General features: G+C 38.1%; 1 protein-coding gene across 1 annotated transcript in view; it reads right to left on the bottom strand.

The window, feature by feature from the left end:
- Window positions 1-1,865: 1,865 nt before the first annotated feature.
- Window positions 1,866-23,147, bottom strand: part of MROH9 (maestro heat-like repeat family member 9) — a 257,235-nt gene continuing 235,953 nt past the window's right edge. Inside the window, exons 18-20 of the mRNA XM_006872660.1 lie at window positions 23,023-23,125; window positions 5,625-5,687; window positions 1,866-2,095 (exon numbers count right to left, since the gene is read on the bottom strand). Of these exons, the coding sequence (XP_006872722.1) occupies window positions 1,866-2,095; window positions 5,625-5,687; window positions 23,023-23,125 (396 nt within the window). The remainder of the gene's footprint in view (window positions 2,096-5,624; window positions 5,688-23,022; window positions 23,126-23,147) is intronic.

Below are 23,147 nucleotides of genomic sequence, written 5' to 3'. Positions count from 1 at the left end.
TAATTTTAAACCATTCAGTGTTCCCATGTTCTGTTCAAACATCTGCCTCTTGGTCCATACACAGATTCCTCATGAGCACAATTAAGTGTCCAGGAATACTCATACTTCACATTGTTGTCCATAGTTTGTCATGATCCACACAATTGAAAGCCTTTGCATAGTCAATAAAGCACAGGTAAACATCTTTCTGGTACTCTCTGCTTTCAGCCAAGATCCATCAGACATCAGCAATAATTTCTCTTCTGAATCCGGCTTGAACCTCTGGAAGTTCTCTGTCAATGTATGCTTGCAGCCATTTCTAAATTACCTTTAGTAAAACTTCACTTTCATGAGATATCAAAGATATTGTCCGATGATTTCTGCATTCTGTTGGGTCACCTCTCTTTGGAATGGGCACAAATATGGATCTTTTCCAATCAGCCAGCCAGATAGTTGTCTTCCAAATTTCTTGGCAGAGATGAGTGAGTGCCTCCAGTGCCACTTCACTTTCTTGAAAGATTTCAATTTTTATTCCATCAATTCCTGGTGCCTTGTTCTTTGCCAGTTCCTTCAATGCACCCTGGACTTCTTCCTTCAGTATCATTGGCTCTTGATCATATGCTACCTCTTGAAACGGTTGAACATCAACCGTTTCCTTTTGGAACAATGACTCTGTGTATTCCTTCCATCTTCTTTTGATGCTCTCTGCATCATTCAATAATTTGCCCAGAGAATCTTTCAATAACCAAAATCAGGGCCTGAATTTTTTCTTCTGTTCCCTTAGCTTGAGAAGTACTGAGTGTGTTCTTCCCTTTTTGGTTTTCTGATTCCAGATCTTTGCACATTTTGTTGTAATATTTGACTTTGTCTTCTCGAGGTGACCTTTGAAATTTTCTGTTCAGCTCTTGTGCCTCCTCATTTCTTCCATTTGCTTTAGCATCTCTACACTGGAGAGCAAGCTTCAATGTCTCTTTTGACACCCATTTTGATCTTTTCTTTCTTTCTTGTCTTCTTAATAACTTTTTACTTTCTTCCTGTATGATGTTCTTGATGTCATGCTACAACTCTTCTGGTCTTCAGTCTTCTGGAATCCTAAAAGGCATACAATTTTTAAAAATGAGAGTAATGTAGTTATGCATCAAGATGATATATGATATTCACAATAACTATCTTTTTAAGAAGGTGGATTCCATTGAAGGTACTTCCTTATGTATTCAGGTGATATGGAAGATCAGAGTATCCAAGCTGGAGTATAAATCTGTGGAGAGTTGAGTTTTCTACAAAATAAAGTGAGAAGAATTCAGTGAAGTCAGGAAATAAGGGACAAGAAAAGAGATGGGAGAAAGAACCCAAGAAATAATGGAGGCGTTTACTGTTTAAGGCGATAATGAGAAGAGTACCTGATATTAGAATGACCCAAAGTTCTATATCCTCCTGTGGGCATGCTGCAAGTGTTCCTTTCAGCAAGATAGAAATGAGAACACTGTGTATCACTGGGACTGTGATCTTCCTGAGGATGGGAACCTTGTCTATGCACCATCCCTATATACCTCCCCCCTCCCACAGTTTCTGACACTTAGAAGGTGCTCAGGAGATGCATGTTGATTGGACCCCATTTCAAATTTGAAGTGCCTCTCATCAAACATTGTACTTATATATGTATGTATTATAATTTATTAGTAGATTTGATGAAGTAAAGCCATAAGTAGACAACACATTTTTCAGATTTCTTTATTTGAATAAAGAATTAAGAAGGCATAGTCAGTTCTATCACCCTTCAGAAAAGCATCTATATCTAGACTTGAGTTAACAAGAGGGAAAGAAAAATCATTCCTTTTTTTGAGTTCTTAAACAATTCATAAATCTCTTTATAAAGGTGTTCCTTCTCATTCTTGGTTGGCATTTTTAGCTTTATAGTGATTGGTTGTTGGATTGAGCGCTTTATAGTGATAAATTATCTTCCCTTTTTTGAAGTAGAATAAATTAAACAATCTTTGAAAGGTTTGTTTAGCACCCGAGGAGGTCAATCTACAGGCTATTTCATTAAAAAGGTTCAGGGTGGTTTGGGCCAACTCCTTGATCAAAGGGTCTTCATCCCCCAGCACTCGATCAAGAGCTGAAACAACAGGAGGGCTTTTAGTTCAAGGTATCAGCAATTCTCTTAGAGTCCTAGAAGCTCTAACCCTTAAGATCCCCAATACCATTCATAGAGCATCTCTTGCCCCAAATACCATTACTTTGACCTACATTATCTACAAGGGAGTCCTGGTGTGGAGTTGTGGGTTAATGCACTAGATTGCAAAGTCGGTTTAACCTGCAAGGTTGGCAGTTCAAGCTCATCAGCTGCTCCTTGGTAACCCTATACAGGGTCACTGTGGGTCAGAACTGACTGGACAGCACTTAGCAACAAGAATTATATGCAGTAAGTCCTGGTGTGGTGCTGTAAGGTAAACACTGGTCTGCCTACCACAGGTTGGCAATTCAAATCCACCATCTACTCCTCAAAAATCCTATATAGGGTTACCATGAGACAGAACCAACTTGACAGCACTAAGCAACATTTTGCTAGAAAGCAAAAACATGCACTGATAAGAACGTTCAATATTGCTTATAATGTAAGAGTGGAACCAGACTAAAACTGGAATCCGTTATTCAATAAGGGATTTTTAAAATTAGTAATATTCCTAAGACAAAATATTATGCATTTATTCAAATGCAAACATATATTTCTTGTTATAGAAAAGCATTTATGGTATATGAATAAATGAAAAAAATTATTAAATTGTTATGTTGTTGTTGTTGCAAGTGCTATGAATTCATTTCCAACTTATAGTGATCCTGTACAGGGTTTCTGAAGTTGTAAATGTTTGCAGGAGCAAAAAAACTCATCTTTCTCCCATGGAGTGACTGGTGGTTTCGAACTGCTGACCTGTGGTTTGCAGCCCAGTGCTTATCATATGGAGCCACCATGCTCCCCTAAATAGTTATAATTCCATTAAAAAGATGCATATGTACCATGCTTATATCCTTTAAACATATTGGGTGTAATATATACATATATGCCAGGATGCTGATATCATTATTTTCAGTTAGTGAGATTATGGGTAGTTATTCTTTTCTTCCATAATAACAGGAAACAAAAGGAAAAAAGGGAAGCTTTTTAAAAGGAGAGGTGGGACAGGAAGAGAAAGAGTATGAGGCAAGAAAGAAAAGAAAAATATAAGACAGAAGAAGGGAAAATTATAGTCTGGCATCTAGCAATAAATGTGTGTTTATCAAATGAATGGATAAATGAAAAAGGGAGAAAGGTAACCTAGTTTCTACCTTGTATGTAATTATGATCTTGGAGGACTGTTTTTTGTTTGTTTGTTTGTTTTTACAGTTGCTGAATTGACATGACAACCTCATGTGTGTCCATAGTATTTTCAGTGGTTCCAGTCTTGTTGCTGAGGTGCCTCTGGATGGACTTGAACCTACAACCTTTGGGTTATGCATTAACTGTGTGCGGTGACTAGAATACCTAGGGACTGTCATTGGGTGCCACTGAAGTGATTCCATCAAATAGCCCTGTGACAGAGCAAACTTTCCCATAGAGTTTTCTTGGTTGTAATCTTTTCAGAAGCAGATCGTTGACCAATGGGGCAATAGATAAAAGCCAAGAGGGAAATTCCTGAGCTCTAACATTTTGATAGAATGTTATCCTTCTTTAATTCCTTCTTCTGCAAATATACATTGTTAGTCACTTAATCAGGAGTCCTGGTGGCACAGTGGGTTAAGAGTTGGGCTGCAAACAGAAAGGTGGGTGACTCAAAACCACCAGCCACTCCATGGGATTAAAATGAGGCTGCTACTGAAAAGATTTAGTCGCAGAAATCCTAAGGAGCAGTTCCACTCCATGCTAGAGAGTTACTATCAAACAGAATTGACTTGACAGAAGTGGGGTTTGTTTTGTTTGAGTACTGCTGTGGTTGCCGTGATTAAGCATTTGGCTGTTAACTGAAAGATCAGCTGTTTGTATCCACCAGCTGATCTGGGGGAGAAAACTGTGGTGATCTGCTCTCTAAAAGATTAAAAGCCATTGCCATACAGTTTATTTGGACTCAAGCTTACCCTATACTGCAGAATGGAACTGTCTCATAGCATTTCCAATGCTGTACTCACTATGGAGATAGATTTTATGATTAACAACCAAGTCCTTAACCACTGTGCCACCAGCGCTCCTATCTAGTGAATAGCAATGTACATTTGTTTACTTTTGTTTTATTGACTATGCAAAGCTTTTTGATTATGTGGATCAGAAGTACAGATAACATTACAAATAATGAGAATTTTAGAACACTTAATTGTGCTCATGTGGAACCTGTACATAGACCAAGAGGCAGTTGCTCTAACAGAGTAAGGTGATATTGAATGGTTTAAAGGAAATGTGAGCAATAGGGCTCTATCCTTTCACCATACTTATTTAATCTTTATACTGAGCAAATAGTTCAAGGAGCTGAACTGTATGAAGAAGAATATAGGTTTCTGAAAGCAAAGAAACCTTGAAACACCTACTGTTGAAGATCGAAGACTACAGCCTTCAGTATGGATTACAACTCAACATAAAGGTGAAGAATATTAAAAGGATACTAAGCTGCCATAGGAACAAGCACATCTATCTGTCTTGGAAGAATTACAACCAGAATACTCCTTAGAAGCTAAGATGACAAGACTTCATCTCACATGCTTTGGACATGTTATCAGAAGGGATCAGTCCCTGGAAAAGGACATCATGCTTGTTAAAGGGTCAATGAAAAAGAGGAAGACCCTCAACAAGATTGATTGGCACAGTGGGATCAAATATAACAATTGTGAGCATGGAGCAGGGGCAGGCAATGTTTCCTTCTGTTGTACACAGTGTCACTATGAGTTGGAAATGACTGGACAACACCTAAAGTGACAACAACAACAATGTACATTTGCAGGAGAAGGAATTAAAGAACGCTAACATTTAGCATATCAAAACGTTAAGGCTTTAAGCATTTTCATCTTGGCCTTTGTCTATTGACCTAGTGGTGGAACAGTTAAGCATTCAGGTGCTAACTGAAAGGTGGGCTTTTCGAATCCACCAGTCACTCTTCAGGAGAAAGGTATGGCAATCAATTTCTGTAGAGATCTACAACTTGGGAAACCCTGTGTAGCAGCTCTCCTCTGTCTTGAAGGGCCACTGTGAGTCAGAATTGACTTCACACCAATGGACTTGGGTTTGGATCCATGGAATTGTAAATTCACTGAGGGAATTGTTTCATTTGCTGCTGTATCTAGAGAGAATAGACTATCACATTGTAGACTCTGGAAATCTATTTGATGGATGAATGGGTGAATGACCCCTCTACTCTCTGTAGTTACAGAGGGATCTTGAATGATAGTGGGAAATAATGAATGAGATGAGTGGAGAAATTGAAACAGGAGAGTGGGTAAGAGAAACAAAAGATGCTCTTTTATTGAGTCCTTAAACTGATTAACACCTAACCCACCCACCCATTGCTATCACCCTCCTCCTAACCCTGGCACCGTTATAGAAGTTATAGAACTTATATATGACTAAAACAATGAATTGGTCTATATATATGCATGAATACTTTACTGTGACCCTCAATACTTACCCTCAATCATAATTTCGATTTCCACTTTAAGCAGTAAATGGCGGCACAAATTTGCTAAGTATCCTGTGCACAAAATTAAATTAAAGTTACCCATAATACATTATGAAAACACATTCTCCCATATTATCTGGATACTTCCTTGTTTTTTTCAAAACAAAGTCTCTCTAGGTAAATGTACCCAGATCATAACTGTACAGCTCAATGAATGACCATAAAGTGAGAATACCTTAGCTACCACTTAGGTTATTAAATAGAATATTACTAGCATCCTAGAAGTTTCCCTCATGCCCCACCTCCTACACTGTTTAGACTACCTTTTGAAGTGTCAGTGTTTGGCTTCTTTTGCTTAACATTACATTTGTGAAATTTGTCCACGTTCTTGCATGTAGTATTAGTTCATTCATTTTCAGAGCTCCATGGCAGGGATTGGCAAATAAAAGGCTCATGTGTTTACGTAATGTCTGTGATTGCTTTTCTGCTACAATAGCAGAGGTGAGTAGTTGTAAATAAGTTTCTTGCCTGTTTTTATACTGTCTTTTTCTTATTTATCTGTAGGCATTATTCTGTGTACTAGGACTCCTGGTGTGGTGCTGTAGGATCAGCACTGGACTGCAAACCACAAGGTTGGCAGTTCAAACCTACCAGCTGCTCCTTGGAAATCCTATACAGGGTTATTATGAGTTGGAACCAACTAGGTGATACTTAACATCAACAATTCTCTATACTCACTTTTAAAACTGTTATGCGTCTTACAAATATCTTCTACCTGTGCATAATTTTGTCATTTTTATTAGCATTTTTGATGACTAAAACCAAACCTGGTACCTTCTCATCAATTCCAACATATAGTGAGTGATGCTATAGGACAGTCTCACCACCTCATATGGTCTGCAAACAGACTGCCATATCTTACGCAGAACAGCTGGTGGGTTTGAACTGCTGACCTTTCTGTTAACAGTCAAATGCCTAATTTGATCGACAGAAGTTCCTAATTTCAATGTAGTCTACTTTGTCAATAGATAGTATGGTAACTTTGTAAGGTAAGTACTGTACTATAGTTGGCGTTTCAAGGCGACTAATAGCTCCTCAGGAGAAAGATGAGGCTTTCGGCTTCAACAAAGATTTATAGTCATGGAGCAGCTGGTGGGTTTGAACCACCAACCTTGTAGCTAGCAGTCCAGTGCTTAGCCTACAGCATGAGACCAGGACTCCATATTCTATATGTTGTTGGTAAGTGCTGTTGAGTCAGTTCTGACTCACAGTGGCTCGATGTACAACAGAACGAAACACAACCCAGTTCTGCACCATCCTCACAATTGCTGTTATGCTTGAGTCCACTGTTACTGCCATTGTGGCAATCCATCTTGTTGGGGGTTTCCTCTTTTTCTCTGCCCCTCCACTTTACCTATCGTGATGTCCTTCTCCAGGAACTGGTCCCACCTGATAATAGGTCCTAAGTATGAGAGACAAAGTCTGCCCATCTAGGCTTCTAAAGAGCAATCTGGTTGTACTTCTTCCAAAACAGATTTGTTTGTTTTTCTAGCAGTCCATGGTTCCTTTCATTTTCTTCTCCAACATCATAACTGAAATGCATCAGTTCTACAGTCTTCCTTATTCATTGTCCATGGCTTGGGCCAGGTGCACTTTAGTTCTTAACCTGACATCTTTGCTCTTGAACACTTTAAAGTAGTCTTGTGCAGTTGATTTGCCTAATGCAATATGTTGTTTGATTTTTTGCCTGATGCTTCCATGAGTATTGATGATAGACCCAAGTGAAATTAAATTTTTGACAACTTCAATCTTTTCTTAGTTCATCATGATATTGTTTATGGTCCACTCATGAGGATTTTTGTTTTCTTTACATTGATGTGCAACCCATACTGAAGGCTTTGATCTTCACTAGTATTTTAAGTCCTCTTCCCTTTCATCAAGGAAGGTTGTATCAACTGAATATCACAAGTTGTTAATCAGCCTTTCTTCAATCCTGATGCCATGTTCTTTTTTTTTATAATCCAGTTTCTCAGATTATTTGCTCAGCAAGAAGATTGAGTAAGTATGGTAAAAGAATACAACACTAGCACACACCTTTCCTAATTTTATTTCATTCAGTGTTCCCTTGTTCTGTTAGAACTGCCTCTTGGTCTGTGTACATGTTCCTCATGAGCACGAGTTAAGTGTTCCAAAATACTCATTTTCTGCAGTGTTTTCCATCTCTTGTCATGATCCACACAGTCAAAAACCATTGCATAGTCAATAAAGCACAAGGAACCCTCTTTCTTGTATTCTCTGCTTTCATCCAAAATCCATCTGATGTCAGCACTGATATTCTCAGTTCCATGTCTTTGGTCTGCATATGGCTTGAACCTCTGGCAGTTCCTTGCCAATGTACTGTTGAAGTGGTTTTTGAATTCTCTTTAGCAAAAATTTACTTGCGTGTGATATTAATGATATTGTCCTATACTTTCTGCATTCTGTTGGGTTACTTCTCTTTAGAATGGCACAAATATGGTTGTCTTCCAATAAGTTGGCCTAGATGAGTGAGTGCCACCAGTGCTGCATCAGTTTGTTGAAAGATTTCCATTTGTATTCTATCAATTCTGGGAGCCTTGTTCTTTGCCAATGCCTTCAGTGCACATTGGACTTCTTCCTTCAGTACCATTGACTCTTGATCATATGCTACTTCTTGAAATGGCTGAACATCAACCATTTCTTTTTGGCACCATAACTCAGTATATTCCTTCCATCTTCTCTGATGCTTTCTGCATCATTCAGTATTTTGCCCAGAGAATCATTTAGTATTGCAAGTTGAATTTTGAATTTTTTCCTAATTTCTTTCAGCTAGAGAAATGGTGACCGTGTTCTACCCTTTTGGTTTTTTAACACCAGATCTTTGCACATTTCATTATAATATTTGATTTTGTCTTCTAGAGCTGCTGCCTACCTTCTAGATCAAACTGACCTTGCAATCAAATGCTTAGCCAACAACTATTAGTAGCAGAAGTTAAAATTTTTCTTGAACCTCAAAACTGCATGAAAAAGATCTGACAAAGTACTCAACACCACCTCTGGGCCAGTTACATTCATGGAAGCTTTATTTCAGTTAATCTTCACACCCATTTAGTAAGACTGTTCTTACTATTCTTATTTTGCAGACAAGGAAAACAAAGCTTACCATTAAGTTACCCGATAAAGTTCACATGGTTTGTGGATGTTTGTTCTAAGATTTGAATGCAAGCTTATCTGACTAATCAGTGTTTTACATTGCTTCTGCTTCAGTGGGTTGAAAAAAAAAATCACAACACTATCATTGTAGTAAAAGCTCAAGATATTCTTCTGGACAGGTGAAACATGATCTTTAAAAGTTTAAAATACATCTTGTAATAAAAGTCTATTTTGTGGGCGTGCCCTTAGTTGATTTTCTATTTTGTAAATCTAATGTAATTGCTTTTATAATTATATGGGAGTAGGAATAAATGTGTTTTGGAAGAAGTCTGAACAGACTGCTCCTTGGAAGCATCAATGGTGAGATTTCATCTCTCATACTTTATTAGGCAGGACCAATCCCATAGAAGGACATTATGCTAGGTAAAGTGGCTACTGTTGCTGTTAAGTGCCATGGAGACTGTTTAGACTCATAGGTTCCCGAGGAGCATTCTCCAAAATGCTGGAGGGTTTGAACTGCTGACCTTGTGTTTCACAGTCCAGTGCTTATCCTTTAGCACCATGCCAGTAAAATGGAGGGTCAATGAAGAAGAGGAAGACCCTCAACAAGATGGATTAACATAATGACAGCAACAATGGGCGCAAACATATCAATTGTGAGGATGGTGGAGGACTGGGCAGTGTTTTGTTCTGTGGTACCAATTCAGTGACACCTAACAATAACAGCATGAATAAGTGAATGAAAATTTACAGTGCTAGAGACTGCAACCCCTCTTATGTCAAATTGCTCCTTTTTCTTCAATTATCATATTAAAACTACTGATTTTAGCTAGACACATGCCATCCAATGGATAACTAGATTTTCAAGACTTATTTGTAGCTAGCTGTGGCAGGGTGTCTAGGTTCTGGCTTTCCAATTGTCTCATATGTAGAAGTGATAGCAGGAACTGGAGATAATGTTAGACCTGAGGTAAGAAACTGTGTGGTGAGATTGCTGGAGCTACGAAAGAGCTAGACCCACCACATCAGCTGTGAACTGTTTGTGACACATGTAGGAATTTATGTTCTCACCAGGGATGTATGTGATAGCAACCTTTCTTGAAACTGTCCAGAACAGTATGTAGTATAAAGCTGTTGATCTTTATTAAATGATATTTCATCATTTAATTTGCATCCTTTGTTTTTGCAATGATGTTGTAAAACTTTAATATTTAAGATCCTAATGATTATTTCATCTTTTGCCATTCTTCTGGTGTGTTGTTTAATTTCTACTAATAAATTAGTAAAGATTTTTATATATTAAGAATTAGCCTGTTACCCATGATATGTGTTACAGACATCCATCTCAGTTTGACTTTGTTTATAGTGGTTTTGTCTTTAAAATGACTGATTTTTATGTAATTTATCAATAATTTCTTAGTGATTCCTAAATTATGATCTTCATTTAGATCTCCGCCACTCCAAGATCTTATAAGAGTGCTTCAAAAAGTTGGTGGAAAATGGATTAGAAACAATGGAAAATTTTCACCAACTTTCTGAAGTCCCCTCACATAACAAAATTTCCATGCTCTTTTATTTTGAATAGATACAGCTGAATAGTTTTTCCAAGGGGTTTTATGGATTTTCACTTTCAAAAGCATGTAAAAGAGTTCTGGTTCCAGAGAGCACTTAATATTGCCAGTCATTTTCATTTTAAACATTCTGTTGGATGTGTAATGATATCTTATTGTGGATTTAATTGCATTTCCCAGATGACAAAGGAATCAAATCCCATATTATATGTTTATTGGTTACTTGGATAATCTTTTCTGAGAAGAGTGTCAAGTTACCACCTATTTATCTATTAGGTATTCTTCCTTATAATATTTATTTATAAGGTCTTTACATGTTCAGACATGAATTTTTTGTCAGGTCTAAGTGTTATGTATTAAATCTTCTTACATTTGATGGCTGCCTTTCCACTCTCATAATGGTGTCCTTTGATGAAAAGATGCCTTAATTTTACTCTTAACTTACATTTAATTTTTTTTTTTTTTTTTGCCACTGTTGGTTCACAAATGACTTCTTATTGTTGTTATAACTTACATTCTATGATTATAATATATAATTTCACAGAGTTATTTGTCGCCACAATTTTACTCCTGTAAAGTTACTTTTCAAGGATATTTTAGATTTAGTTTTGCCCCTATTATGATTCTTATTATTTTTGTTGTCTTGAGTTTTATCTTTCCCTTATTAAGTTATTTTATTTAGTATATTCTGGAAATAATTGTTTTTCAGTTACATATATTTCAAATATGTTCACCCACCTTGTTGTTTGTTTTTCATATCTATATCGTTGTAAAGTGCCGTTGAGATGGTTCTGACTCTTAGAAACCCTGCATAGGGTTTCCAAGGAGTAGCTGGTGGGTTTGAATCACTGAACTTATGGCTCAAACTGACCTTGTGGTCCTGTGCATTATCCTGCAGAGCCACACTAGGACATATAAGGAACTCTGGTAGCATAGTGGTTATGAGTAGGGCTGCTAATTTCATGATCAGCAGTTCGAAACTACCAGCCGTCCCATGGGAGAAAGATGAGGCTTTCTGCTCCTGTAAATAATTACAGCCTCAGAAACCCTGTGCAGGGTCACTATGAGTCAGAACTGACTCCACGGCACATAACCACCATATATGTGTGTGTGTGTGTGTGTGTGTGTTGTTGTTGTTAAGTACTGTGGAGCCTCATCTTTCTTCCGCAGAATGGCTGGTAGTTTCAAACTACCAACCTTGAGGTTAGCAGCCTGATTCATAAATATATATATGTCACTTAACATCCATGAATGTTCTATGAAATACGAAGATATGTGAATTGGATGTTGTGCAAACTCCATGCTATGTATGAGGCAGTCTCTGGATTCTGAATGAATTCTATTAATGAGAGGAGGGTTTTTAATAAGTTTTTCCCTCTCTGTTCAAACCATTTTAATCATTGTTCCCAATCATTACTGCCCTGACTAATCTTTCCCCTGTGCCCCAAGAGCATGTAGGCTAAGGCTTTCATGACATATTGTTGATTTAAACCTAGGATAAGAAGACAAGCCAGGAGGAATACTGGAGGCAAGGACCTCTCATCCCTTAAAAGAATGTGACTTTAAGACAAAGGTTTCTGAAAAGGCCTTTAACATTGTTTGGGGCAAACATGTCCCAGGATGTAAGGCACCATAACTTTGTTGTTGTTGTTAGGTGCCATCCAGTCGGTACTAACCCATAGCAACCTTATGCACAGCAGAATGAAACACTGCCCGATCCTGGGCCAACCTCACTACTCCTGCCACGCTTGAGTCCATCAATGCTGCCACTTGGACAGTCCATCTCGTTGGGGGTCTTCCTCTTTTTCTCTGATCCTCCACCTTACCAAACATGATATCCTTCTCCAGCGACTGGTCCCTCCTGACAATATGTCCGAAGTATGAGAGATGAAGTTTGGCCATCTTGTCCTTCATGGAGCACTCTGGCTGCACTTCTTCCAAAACGGATCTATTGGTTCTTTTGGCAGCCCATGGCACTTTCAATATTCTCCTCCAACACCATAACTCAAATGCATCATTCTTCTACAGTCTTCCTTATTTACTGTCCAGCTTTCTCATGCATATGAGGTTATTGAAAATACGATGACTTGGGTCAGGTGCACCTTTGTCCTCAAGCTGAAATTTTTGCTCTTCAACACTTTAAAAAGGTCTTGTGCAGCAGATTTGCCTTGTGCAATATGTTGTCTGATTTCTTGACAGCTGCTTCCATGAGTGTTGATAGCTGATCCAAGAAGAATGAAGACCTTGACAGCTTCAACCTTTTCTCTGTTGCTAAAAATGTTGTTTATTGGTCCATTGGTGAGGATTTTTGTTTTCTTTACATTGAGATGTAATCCATAATGAAGGCTGTGCTCCTTGATCTTCATCAGTAAATGTTTCGAGTCCTCTTCACTTTCAGCAAGCATGGTTGTATCAACTGCATATCGCAGGTTGTTAATGAGTCTTCCTCCAATGCTGATGCCATGTTGTTCTTCATATAAGTCAGCTTCTTGGATTATTTGCTCAGCATACAGGTTGAATAAGTATGGTGAAAGAAATAGCAAAACTTTACTCGTATGGGATATCAAAGAGATTGTCCGATGAGTTCTGCATTCCGTTGGGTCACCTATCTTTGGAATATTGGAAATTGGAACTTCCAAGTTGTTAAAAACTAAATGGAACGCATAAACATTGATATCTTAGGCATTAGTGAGCTGAAATGGACTGGTATTCGCCAGTTTGAATCTGACAACCACATGGTTTACTATGCCAGGAATGACAAATTGAAGAGAAATGGTGGTGCATTCATTGTCAGAAAGAACACATCCAGATCAGCTATGAGGTACAACACTGTCTGTGATAGGATAATATCCATCTGCCTACAGGGAAGCCCAGTTAATACCACTATTATTAAAATTTATGCACCAACCACTAAAGACAGTGAGGATGAAATAGAAGAATTTTACCAAATTCTTCAATCGGAACTCTATCAAACATGCAGTCAAGATGTATTGATCATTACTGATGAATGGAATGCAAAGGTTGGGAGCAAAGAGGAAGGATCAGTAGTTGGAAAATATGGCTTTGATGAGAGAAATGATGCTGGAGAATGCATGATAGAATTCTGCAAAATAAATGATTTGTTCATTTCAAATACCTTCTTTAGACAGCATAAGAAACGACTGAACACATGGACCTCACCAGAGGGAATACATTAAAATCTAATTGACTACATCTGTGGAAAGAAACGATGGAAAAGCTCTATATCATCAGTGAAAACAAGGCCAGGGGCAGAATGTGGAACAGACCATCAATTACTCATATGCAAATTCAAACTGAAGTGGAAGAAAATGAAAATAAGCCCATGAGAGCCAAAATATGACCTTGACTTAGTGGGACATAAATTGTATCCCAGGATAAGAGAGCCATAAAACTCAGAAAAGAATTTAACAATGCAGATAGATTAATACCTAGAGGGGTATAAGAGGTCTGACTGTATGGGGAGGACAAGGCAATCTTTCAGAGAAGGATTCTCCATGCCTTCTAGATCATTCCATAAAGCGTATATTGATTCCTATCTCTGATAGTGGCTACAGCACTGGCAGTCTGACATTTGTCAGGTAACAGTCCTAAGTCTGTCTTTAAGTTGAACTTATATGTAAATTGTAGCAGTGAGCTATGGTTAATAGCTAACATCAGTTAGTCAAATATTTTTCTTAGCATATAATATATGATGTACTTTTCTATGCATAAAAATATTAAAGAAACACTTTCAGATGCATTAAAACATTAACATAATAAAAACCACAATTATAATAATGTTTTGATATGTGCTGTGAAGTAGCTCCTGTTTGCTGTTACAAGCCAATTGTATGTAACTCGAATTTCTCATCAATATGCATAAATATGTTTCTTGACTTTCTATTTTGTTCCCCAGGTCTGATGTAAAAATTGTCTTTCCCTGAGTGAATAACACATTATCCTAAGTTCTATCTCTTTATGGTTGTTTTTGTTAAGTGCTTTCGAATTGATTCTGACTCATAGCGACCCTATATAGGGTTTCTAAGGTGACTGGTGATCTTGAACCATTGACCTTGCAGTTCAAATCAACTTTTTGGTCCATCATATTAACCCACAGCACTACACCAGAACTCTTAGAGCAAATTAGAGTACATTTTTATTATTGTTGTCTGGCAGTTTCTTGTCTATTTTGGCCTTTTGCTCTTCTACATACTTTATAGAATCCACTTCAAAATCTGTGAAATTATCTGTTGTCATTTCTACTGGTAAAACAAAAACAAAAACAAACCCTGTAGATCAGTATTTCTTTTTACATAGCTATATGTATTTAAATACTTACACATAAGTATTTCTTTTTACAAAAAAATTAAAAATATATATTTTTGTTATTGAGAATCTTCATCACAGGATATATACTAATTTAACAATTCCTACATGTATAATGGATCTTGGCCGAAAGCAGAGAATACCAGAAAGATGTTTACCTGTGCTTTATTCACTATGCAAAGGTTTTCAATTGTGTGGATCATGACAAGCTATGGACAACATTGCGAAGTATGAGTATTCCAGAACACTTAATTGTGCTCATGAGGAATCTGTACATGGACCGAGAGGCAGTTGTTCGAACAGAACATGGGAACATTGAATGGTTTAAAATTCAGAAAGGTGTATGAGAAGGTGGTATTCTTTCACTGTACTTATTCAACCTGTATACTGAGCAAATAATCTGAGAATCTGGGTTATATGAAGAAAAATGTGGCATCAGGATTGGAGGAAGACTCATTAACAACCTGCTATATGCAGAGGATACAACTTTGCTTGCTGAAATTGGAGAAGATTTAAAATATTTACTGATGAAGATCAAAGAGCACATCTTTTGGTATGGATTACATATCAATGTAAAGAAAACAAAAATCCTCACCACTGGATCAATAAACAACATTCTTATCAATGGAGAAAAAATTGAAGTTGTCAAGGACTTCATTCTTCTTGGACCAACTATCAACACTCATGGAAACAGCAGTCAAGAAATCAAACGATGTATTGCATTAGGCAAATCTGCTGCACAAGACCTTTTTAAAGTGTTGAAAAGCAAAGATGTCAGCTTGAGGACTAAAGTGCTCCTGATCCAAGCCATAGTATTTTCAATAACCTCATATGCATGCTAAAGCTGGACAGTGAATAAGGAAGACTGCAGAAGAGTTGATGCTTTTGAGTTATGATGTTGGAGGAGAATATTGAAAGTGCCATGGGCAGCCAAAAGAACCAATAGATTTGTGTTAGAAGAAATGCAGCCAGAGTGCTCCTTGGAGGCCAGGATAGCCAAACTTCGTCTCTCATTCTTCAGACATATTGTTAGGAGGGACCAGTCGCTGGAGAAGGATATCATGTTTGGTAAGGTGGAGGATCAGAAAAAAAGAGGAAGACCCCCAATGAGACGGATTGGCCAAGTTGCAGCATCAATGGACTCAAGCATGGCAACAGGAGCGAGGTTGGCCAAGGATCGGGCAGTGTTTTGTTATGCTGTGCATAAGGTCGCTATGGGTCGGTACCGACTCGATGGCACTGAACAACAACAACATGTATAAATTTAGTGACATTGATATTTACGTTCTTTAAGTTGTGTAACCATTCTCACTCTTCTGAATTGTTTCTAAGAAACAACTACTAGTACAAACTCACTGCCCCAGAATTTTCAATTTTATCTTTACAGTTGATGTCGCCAATTTGGTCCCATATAGATAGATCTTAACAGATCTCATTGCTCTAGGCAGACATTCTTGACTAGTTAAACTAAACTACTGTTTGGTTTTAAGAAGACTTCAGGGAATATTTTTGGTTTAAGGCTTAAAGATTAACTGAGGGCAATAGTTTCAGGAGTTCATCCAGCCCTCATGGTTCCTGGTGTGGCCTGTGGGTTAGTGCACCAGAATGCAAAGCTATTTGAACTGCAAGGTTGGTGGTTCAAGCTCACCAGCTGTTCCTTGGAAACCCTATCCAGGGCCACTATGGGTCAGAACCGAATCGATGGCACTTAATGACAACCATGGTTCCAAAAAAGTCTGAATTCCCTGATGTTTTGAAACTCTGCTCTGCCTTTTCCTCTTTTTGATCAAGATTCTTCCATAGAATCTTTGAAAAAATGTTTCATAATGGTAACACCGTTCAGTTCTTCTGGTCTCATGGCAAAGGAGGCAATTGTTCATGGAGGCATTTCTCCCTCCTATGCCAGATTTCCTCTGCTGCTTCAGACAAATAGAGACCAATTGTTGTGTAATGGGTGGTGACTTGTAAGCTTTTAAAGACCTAACCAGTATGCAATGAACTAAGAGGTTGAAGAACAGAAGCATTAAACATGTTATGAGGCTTACTAACTGAAGTAGCCCATGAAACCGGGGATTGACTTCCATGAGGTGTTTGGTTGTACATTGTAGCCTCAGCAGTGACATTTTTTCTTTCTTTCTGCCATTGTTGTATTTCTATCACATAACTTTTGAGCAAATCAGTTTTCCATTCAACAATGCATACATATTTTGTTTCATTTCGCTGATTGCAGTCTCCACAATATAACATCACTCATCCCATTTCCTTTCTGTGTTTCCTGTTTCCATTCCATCTTCTTTCCTAACCCTTCCAGCCACCTGAACTTTGTCCTTGGTCAAATGCGGCCCTTTTGATATCAAATACTTGGTTACTCTAAGGAGTGTATGCTTCCTTAATGTTATGGCTCACTGTATATACCTGTCTGTTGTTTGGCTGAAAACTGAGCCACAGGGGTGAGTTCACTTTCAGGTCTGAAGAGTGACTAAGGATCACTGTCTTGGGAGGTTCCACCATTGTCTATCCAATCAGTAAGTCTGGTATTTTTTATGATTTTGAGTTTTGTTCCACATTTTCTCCCACTCTATCCAGGAAATTCTAATTTGATCCCTTTAAGAGTAGCTTGTAGTGGTAGTAGGGCACTATCTTGTTCTTCTGGTGTCAGGATCATGGAGACTGAAGTTTGTGTGGTTCAGTAGACCGTTGGACTAATTGTTTCCATGTGTCTTTGCTTTTCTTCATTCTTCATTCCTCCAAGTTGGGAAACATCATTAGTTGCATCTTAGATGGCACTCACAAACTTTTAAGACCCTAGTCACCAAAGTGGAATGTAGAACATTATCTTTCTGTTTTATGTTATACCAATCAACCTTGGTAGCACACAATTTTTGTCACCTTTTTACAGATTTATGTCTTATTGACATCAATTACAATCAATGGCTGTGTAACCCTACCCTTAATCAATGAGATTTTTCTATCTCTCTTAACCTCCTTTCTTTCTCCCTTCCACTCCTTGTTGCCACTAATAAACTTTGGCTTATATACATTTACCTGATGTTGTCTTTTTATATAAGTGAGGTCATAAAATATTTGTACATTTGTAATTGACTCGTTTCACTCAGCATAATGTCGTCAAGCTCTGTCCACATTATATAATTTAGTAAGTATTCATTTCTATTACTGGTTGAGTAGTATTCCATTGCATGTATCAACCACATTTTGTCTAACCATTCATCTCTTTTTTATATATATAAATGTTTTATTGTGAATTGTGTGACAGTTTACATGGGAGAACATTAGTTTTACATTCATTCTATCATACATCATTTCATTGCCATAGTTACCATACCGTCCATGCATCATCACCCAACCAAAGGGTATACCCTGCAAGCCTGCCCACCCCCACGGTCCTCAGCACACAGCCCCTTTCCCTCTCTGGATCTCAAGTCCCCAGCCACTGCATCTCTTGACGTCATCTTCTCTGCCTCCATCTTGGGCCTCACTGCTTCTCTGGGTAGGGTCTCACTCTCTGCTCTTCTCCATTGATGGTCCCAGGGCCCTCCGCTCCTAGACTGAAAAGTTAACCACTCCCCTCCTTGCTATGAAATGTCCACCTTTACATTTCCAACCCTCACAATCATTCCTGATAATAGTTATTCACTATTGCATCACAAGAGACCCATCTGTATTTCATTTCATCAGCCCTTTCTGGATAGGCTGGATACTATTCACTGGAGACTCTACCTTCCTCCACGCCCTTTGGATCTAGGTTCCCTCTTGAAAGCTTGTAAGCCAGTCACTTCTTACCTTTGTATTCCTCTCCCCCATTTTGGGTAGCCCATGTCCAAGTTGCCCATCCCTGTCGACTCTTTGTGTGGAGGAGGTGCGAATAAATCTTGCAGCAAGGATTTGTTTCCTCTTTTGAGCTACTGCATTTACAGATGTAGGTTAACCATTCATCTCTTGATGGGCATTTAGGTTGTTTCTTTTGGTTATGACTAGTGCTATGCAGTGAATACTGGTGTAGAATTCACTGTTTGAGTATCTGCTTTCAAATCTTTTGGGCATATACTTAGGAGTGGAATTGTTGGGTCTCATGGCTGTATGGTAGTTCTATTTTATTTTATATTTTGAGGAACCATCACATGGTTTCCCATAATAGCTGTACCATTTTGCATTCCCACCAGAAATGGGTAAGGGTTCCAGTTGCTCACATCTTCCCCAACATTTATAATTTTCTGTTTTGTTTCTAAAATTTTAGCCATCCTGGTAACTCACTGTAGTTTTGATTTGAGCATCTTTTCATGTGTTTAGTGGTAAATAGCCACTTCAGTGAAATGTCTGTTCAAGTCCTTTGCCTATTTTATGGTCAAGTTATTTGTCTTTTTGTTGTTAAGTTATTGAAATTTTAGATATATTTTGGTTATTGGATATATGGTTTCTGAAGATATTCTCCCAATTGGTAGATTGTTTTTTCACTTTTTTTTTTTTTAGTTTAGAAATACTTGTTGAAGAACAATTTGCCATGACATTCCTTTATCACAAACATACCATAGGACTTTAAATAGGCAACAAAAAATATCTGAAATATTTTTGAAAGTATATTGAAAATATATTTGGCAGTGTTAAATATATAGGCCCATGAAGATGGAATTGAGTAAGTGAAAAATGCCCATCCTTGATTACAGAGACTATTTGGTAATTAACAAAAATGTGCCTCTTGCATTAGATCACAATCATGGGAGGGCACCAGCTTCACAAACTGCAGGTGTGTCAATTCACTCTTTCCAAAATATAAAAAGAAAATAATTTAGGAATAAATCCAGGTTTTTAGATCACAGAGCTGTGACCTTAGAGTTTGGGCTTGCTTCATCTCCTTAGGTACATTCCCTAATCACTCCCTTCCTGGGAACTTAAACGTATAGGCTCAATACTTAACAAGATTGAAAATAACAATTTTAAACAAGGTGATATTAGGTTTGTTGTTGTTGTCAAGTTATTCAGAGCAGTTGGTAACCATGAGTCAGTTCAGACTCATAGAAATCTTATATAGGAGCTGCTGGTGGGTTTGAACCTCTGAAGTTTTGGCTAGCAGTCAAGTGCTTATCCTACAGCACTACTTGGGGGGGGGTGTTCAAAAATATTTTAAATTAAATTTATTTAAAATATCCAATTAATTTTTCAGTACACAGTTGAGATTTCTTTTCCTCTCATCCAAGGTGTAAGTTAAAAGAAAACCAAAATTCAACATACATGCCTTAGTTGGCAACATCTTTTTTTTGAGCACAAATATTTTATTCTATAAACAAAATGAAATGTTCTTTAAGAGTTATCTATAGTTCAAAGCTCACTTGTATGTGGTCTTACATTCTTCCCCCTTAAGAGACATATAAAGAAGTTATAAAAAGACTATCACCAAGTAACTACCTAAACATTTTCAATAAAGGGCAATGGACAGAGAGGACTCCTGGTGTGGTACTGTAGGATCAGCACTGGACTGTTAACCACAAGGTCAGCAGTTCAAACCCATCAGCTGCTCCTTAAAAACCCTATACAGAGTTTCTATGAGTTGGAACCAACTCGATGGCACTTCATAACAACAAAGGATAAAGAAAGTTAAGACTGATTTCACAAGAAAACCCAAAAGGGACAATAAGAATGAAGCAAGTTCAGCATGGTCATACAGATCTTGATAAAGTAATTAAGAATAGTAGGCAAGGGTGAGAAGGAAGGAAAACATGGTTTAAAAAGATCACATGAGGCAACCATTACAGCAAAAGTCATTTAAAACACAAGAAAGAAAAGACTAAAGTAAATGTCAGAACAAACTTTGAAACTTGCTCTCCAGCATGTTGTTGTTGTTGTTAAGTGCCGTCGAGTCGGTTCCGACCCATAGCGACCCTGTACAGGGTTTCCGAGGGTGTAAATCTTTACGGGAGTAGAAAGCCTCATCTTTCTCCCGCGGAGCGGCTGGTAGTTTCGAACCGCTGACCTTACGGTTCGCAGCCCGATTCGTAACCACTACGCTACAGCATAGATATGCTAAAACAAGTGGAAGAAATGAGGAAGTGAAACAGCCGAACAGAATATTTCAAAGGTCATCTTGAGAAGACAAAGTCAAGTATTCTAATGAAATGTGCAAAGACCTGGAATTCGAAAATCAAAAGGAAAGAACATGGTTAGCATTTTCAAGCAAAATAACTGAAGAAATGATTCAAGCTTTGACTTGAAATATTAAAGGACCTATGGGAAAAATATTGAATAATGCTGAAAGCATGAAAAGAAGATGGAAGGAATACAGAGAGTCACTGTAACAAAAAAGAAATGGTTGATGTTTACCCACCAGTCACTCCTCAGAAACCCTTTACAGGGTTTCTCTGAGTCTGAACTGACTAGAAGACACTTAACAACAACAACAACAATAATTATGGATTCTTTTTTGACTCTGAACTATTTAAAAATATAGTTTAAGAATTTTAATCACAGGACATCACTACTCACATTACAAAAATCAAAATGTCTATATAAGATTGCTATCAGTGATTGTGTGCTATTTCATCTGAGCTGTATAATTTAAGTTAAAGGTACAAATTCCTAGGAAGACATATATTTCCAAAATTGACTCAAGAATAAACAGAAAATATGAACACATTCATCCTATCATCTCAAAATTCTTAAATCAACACCAAGTCCAACATCTCCGCTATTGAATCATCTAAATCAAATACAGATGAGACTAGGTGTATTCCATCCTGGGCCAAAATTCCTCTTCATCTGTGAACCTGTGAAATCTAGACTATAAGTTTCCAGAACATAGACATGGTATGGACACAAGGTAGGCATTTCCATTACGCATGGGAGAGATTGAAAGTAAAGAAGGCATAGCAGCACCACGCAAGTCTAAACCCAGCAGCTAGTTGTCAAGGCTTGAAAACAATTCTCTGATCTCTGAGACCATTGAGGCAATGGTCTTGCCCTTCAGATTCTGGGTGTTAGAAGTAATCTCTGGATTGTGGGTGACAGTCCTTTGGTGTGGGCTTCAGTTCCACTTTCCAGGCCCATGGGATGACACCTCTGATCCCTTGACTTTGGGCTCCCCATTCTCCTAGTCCAATTGAGTGGTAACCCTTGCCCCATTGTTCTACGTTTTTGCCATGGAATCTCTGCCCCTATAACTTTGGGCAGCAGTCAGGCCCTATCACCCTGGAACTTCTGAACAGCAGTCCTTCACTCAATGACTGAGCTGGTGAAGATCTGACTGTTTGAAACCTAGCAGGTCAGAACCTTACCCTTTGAGACTAAGGCAGCTCTGTTTCCCATCCTCCCTTTCTTTGCAACTTCTGCTTTCTGGTTTCTTGGTTTTTTGATCCCTTGACTTCTGGGGCCTCTTGGGCCAGCCCAGCTTCTGTCTTGCTTGGGGAAATGTAACAAAGTGTATTAGCTCTACCAATAAGTGTCCAGAGGCACCACACTGCCAATAAGCCTCTGGCCCAAATGTGCTCAGATTTCTCCCTGTGTGGATTGGCTCCCACACCATCTTGTTCTGGTCTCTTGGTTCTGGGGCTTTTTTTCGGCCACTGCTTCTCACTGACTGCACCATCTCCTGTATGACAGCTCTCCTCACTTTCTTCTGAGCCCTCATCAGACTTGTCTTTGATGTCCATAATTCTACCTTTTCAAAGTTTTCTCTATTGTTGTTGTTATAAGCACCGTTGAAGAGGCTCCTATTCAAAATGACCATGTATAGTGTTTCTGAGGAGTGGCTGGTGGGTTTGAACCACTGATTTTTTGGTTAGCTGTCCATTACTTATCCTACAGCTCCACACCAGTACTCCAGGCTTTCACTATTAGCCACCCAAAACTCCTCCAGCTTTTAAATCTGCACAGTTTCAAAACTGCCTCCACATTTTAAGGATCTCTTAGAGCAGCACCCCACTCTTCAGTACCATATTCTCTCTGGTCTGTTTTTCAGTTCAATCCATGACAGATGGTGTTTGTTTGTATTTCTAGTTTTTTTTAAAACTACTGTTCTATCATTTGGGTACCAGTTTTTAAGAGGTGAAAGGGGTAATGCAAAGTGTTAGGTCATCATCTTCAATTTTGAAATCCATTCTGTTGAATACCCTTGTATAATAATTTAAGTATACAGATATGTTCACTGTGTATTATAAAATATAACCCCCTTCCCTTGTGTGTATTAACGTCTATTCATCATGGATATCAGCATGACACATGCTGTCTGTCATAAACAAAGTTTATAACTTTTTTCCAAAGGACCAACTGCTATCCTTATCTGTGTCTTTTATTATAAATAAATTAACAAATGAATATTGAATTTTGTTTACCTAATAAAATAACAGATCCTCTCCTCAGATATGATTGTGAGCTCTTCAGAAATCCTAGGGTATCCGATATCAAATCTGTAATGTAGCTCCAATGAGAAAGGTACTGGGAATAAAAAGGAAAAAAA

Source organism: Chrysochloris asiatica, unplaced genomic scaffold (assembly GCF_000296735.1).
Source record: "Chrysochloris asiatica unplaced genomic scaffold, ChrAsi1.0 scaffold00207, whole genome shotgun sequence".
Taxonomy (NCBI): domain Eukaryota; kingdom Metazoa; phylum Chordata; class Mammalia; order Afrosoricida; family Chrysochloridae; genus Chrysochloris; species Chrysochloris asiatica.
The sequence above is the reverse complement of the archived record's forward strand: the minus strand, read 5'-3'. Positions and strand labels throughout refer to the sequence as shown.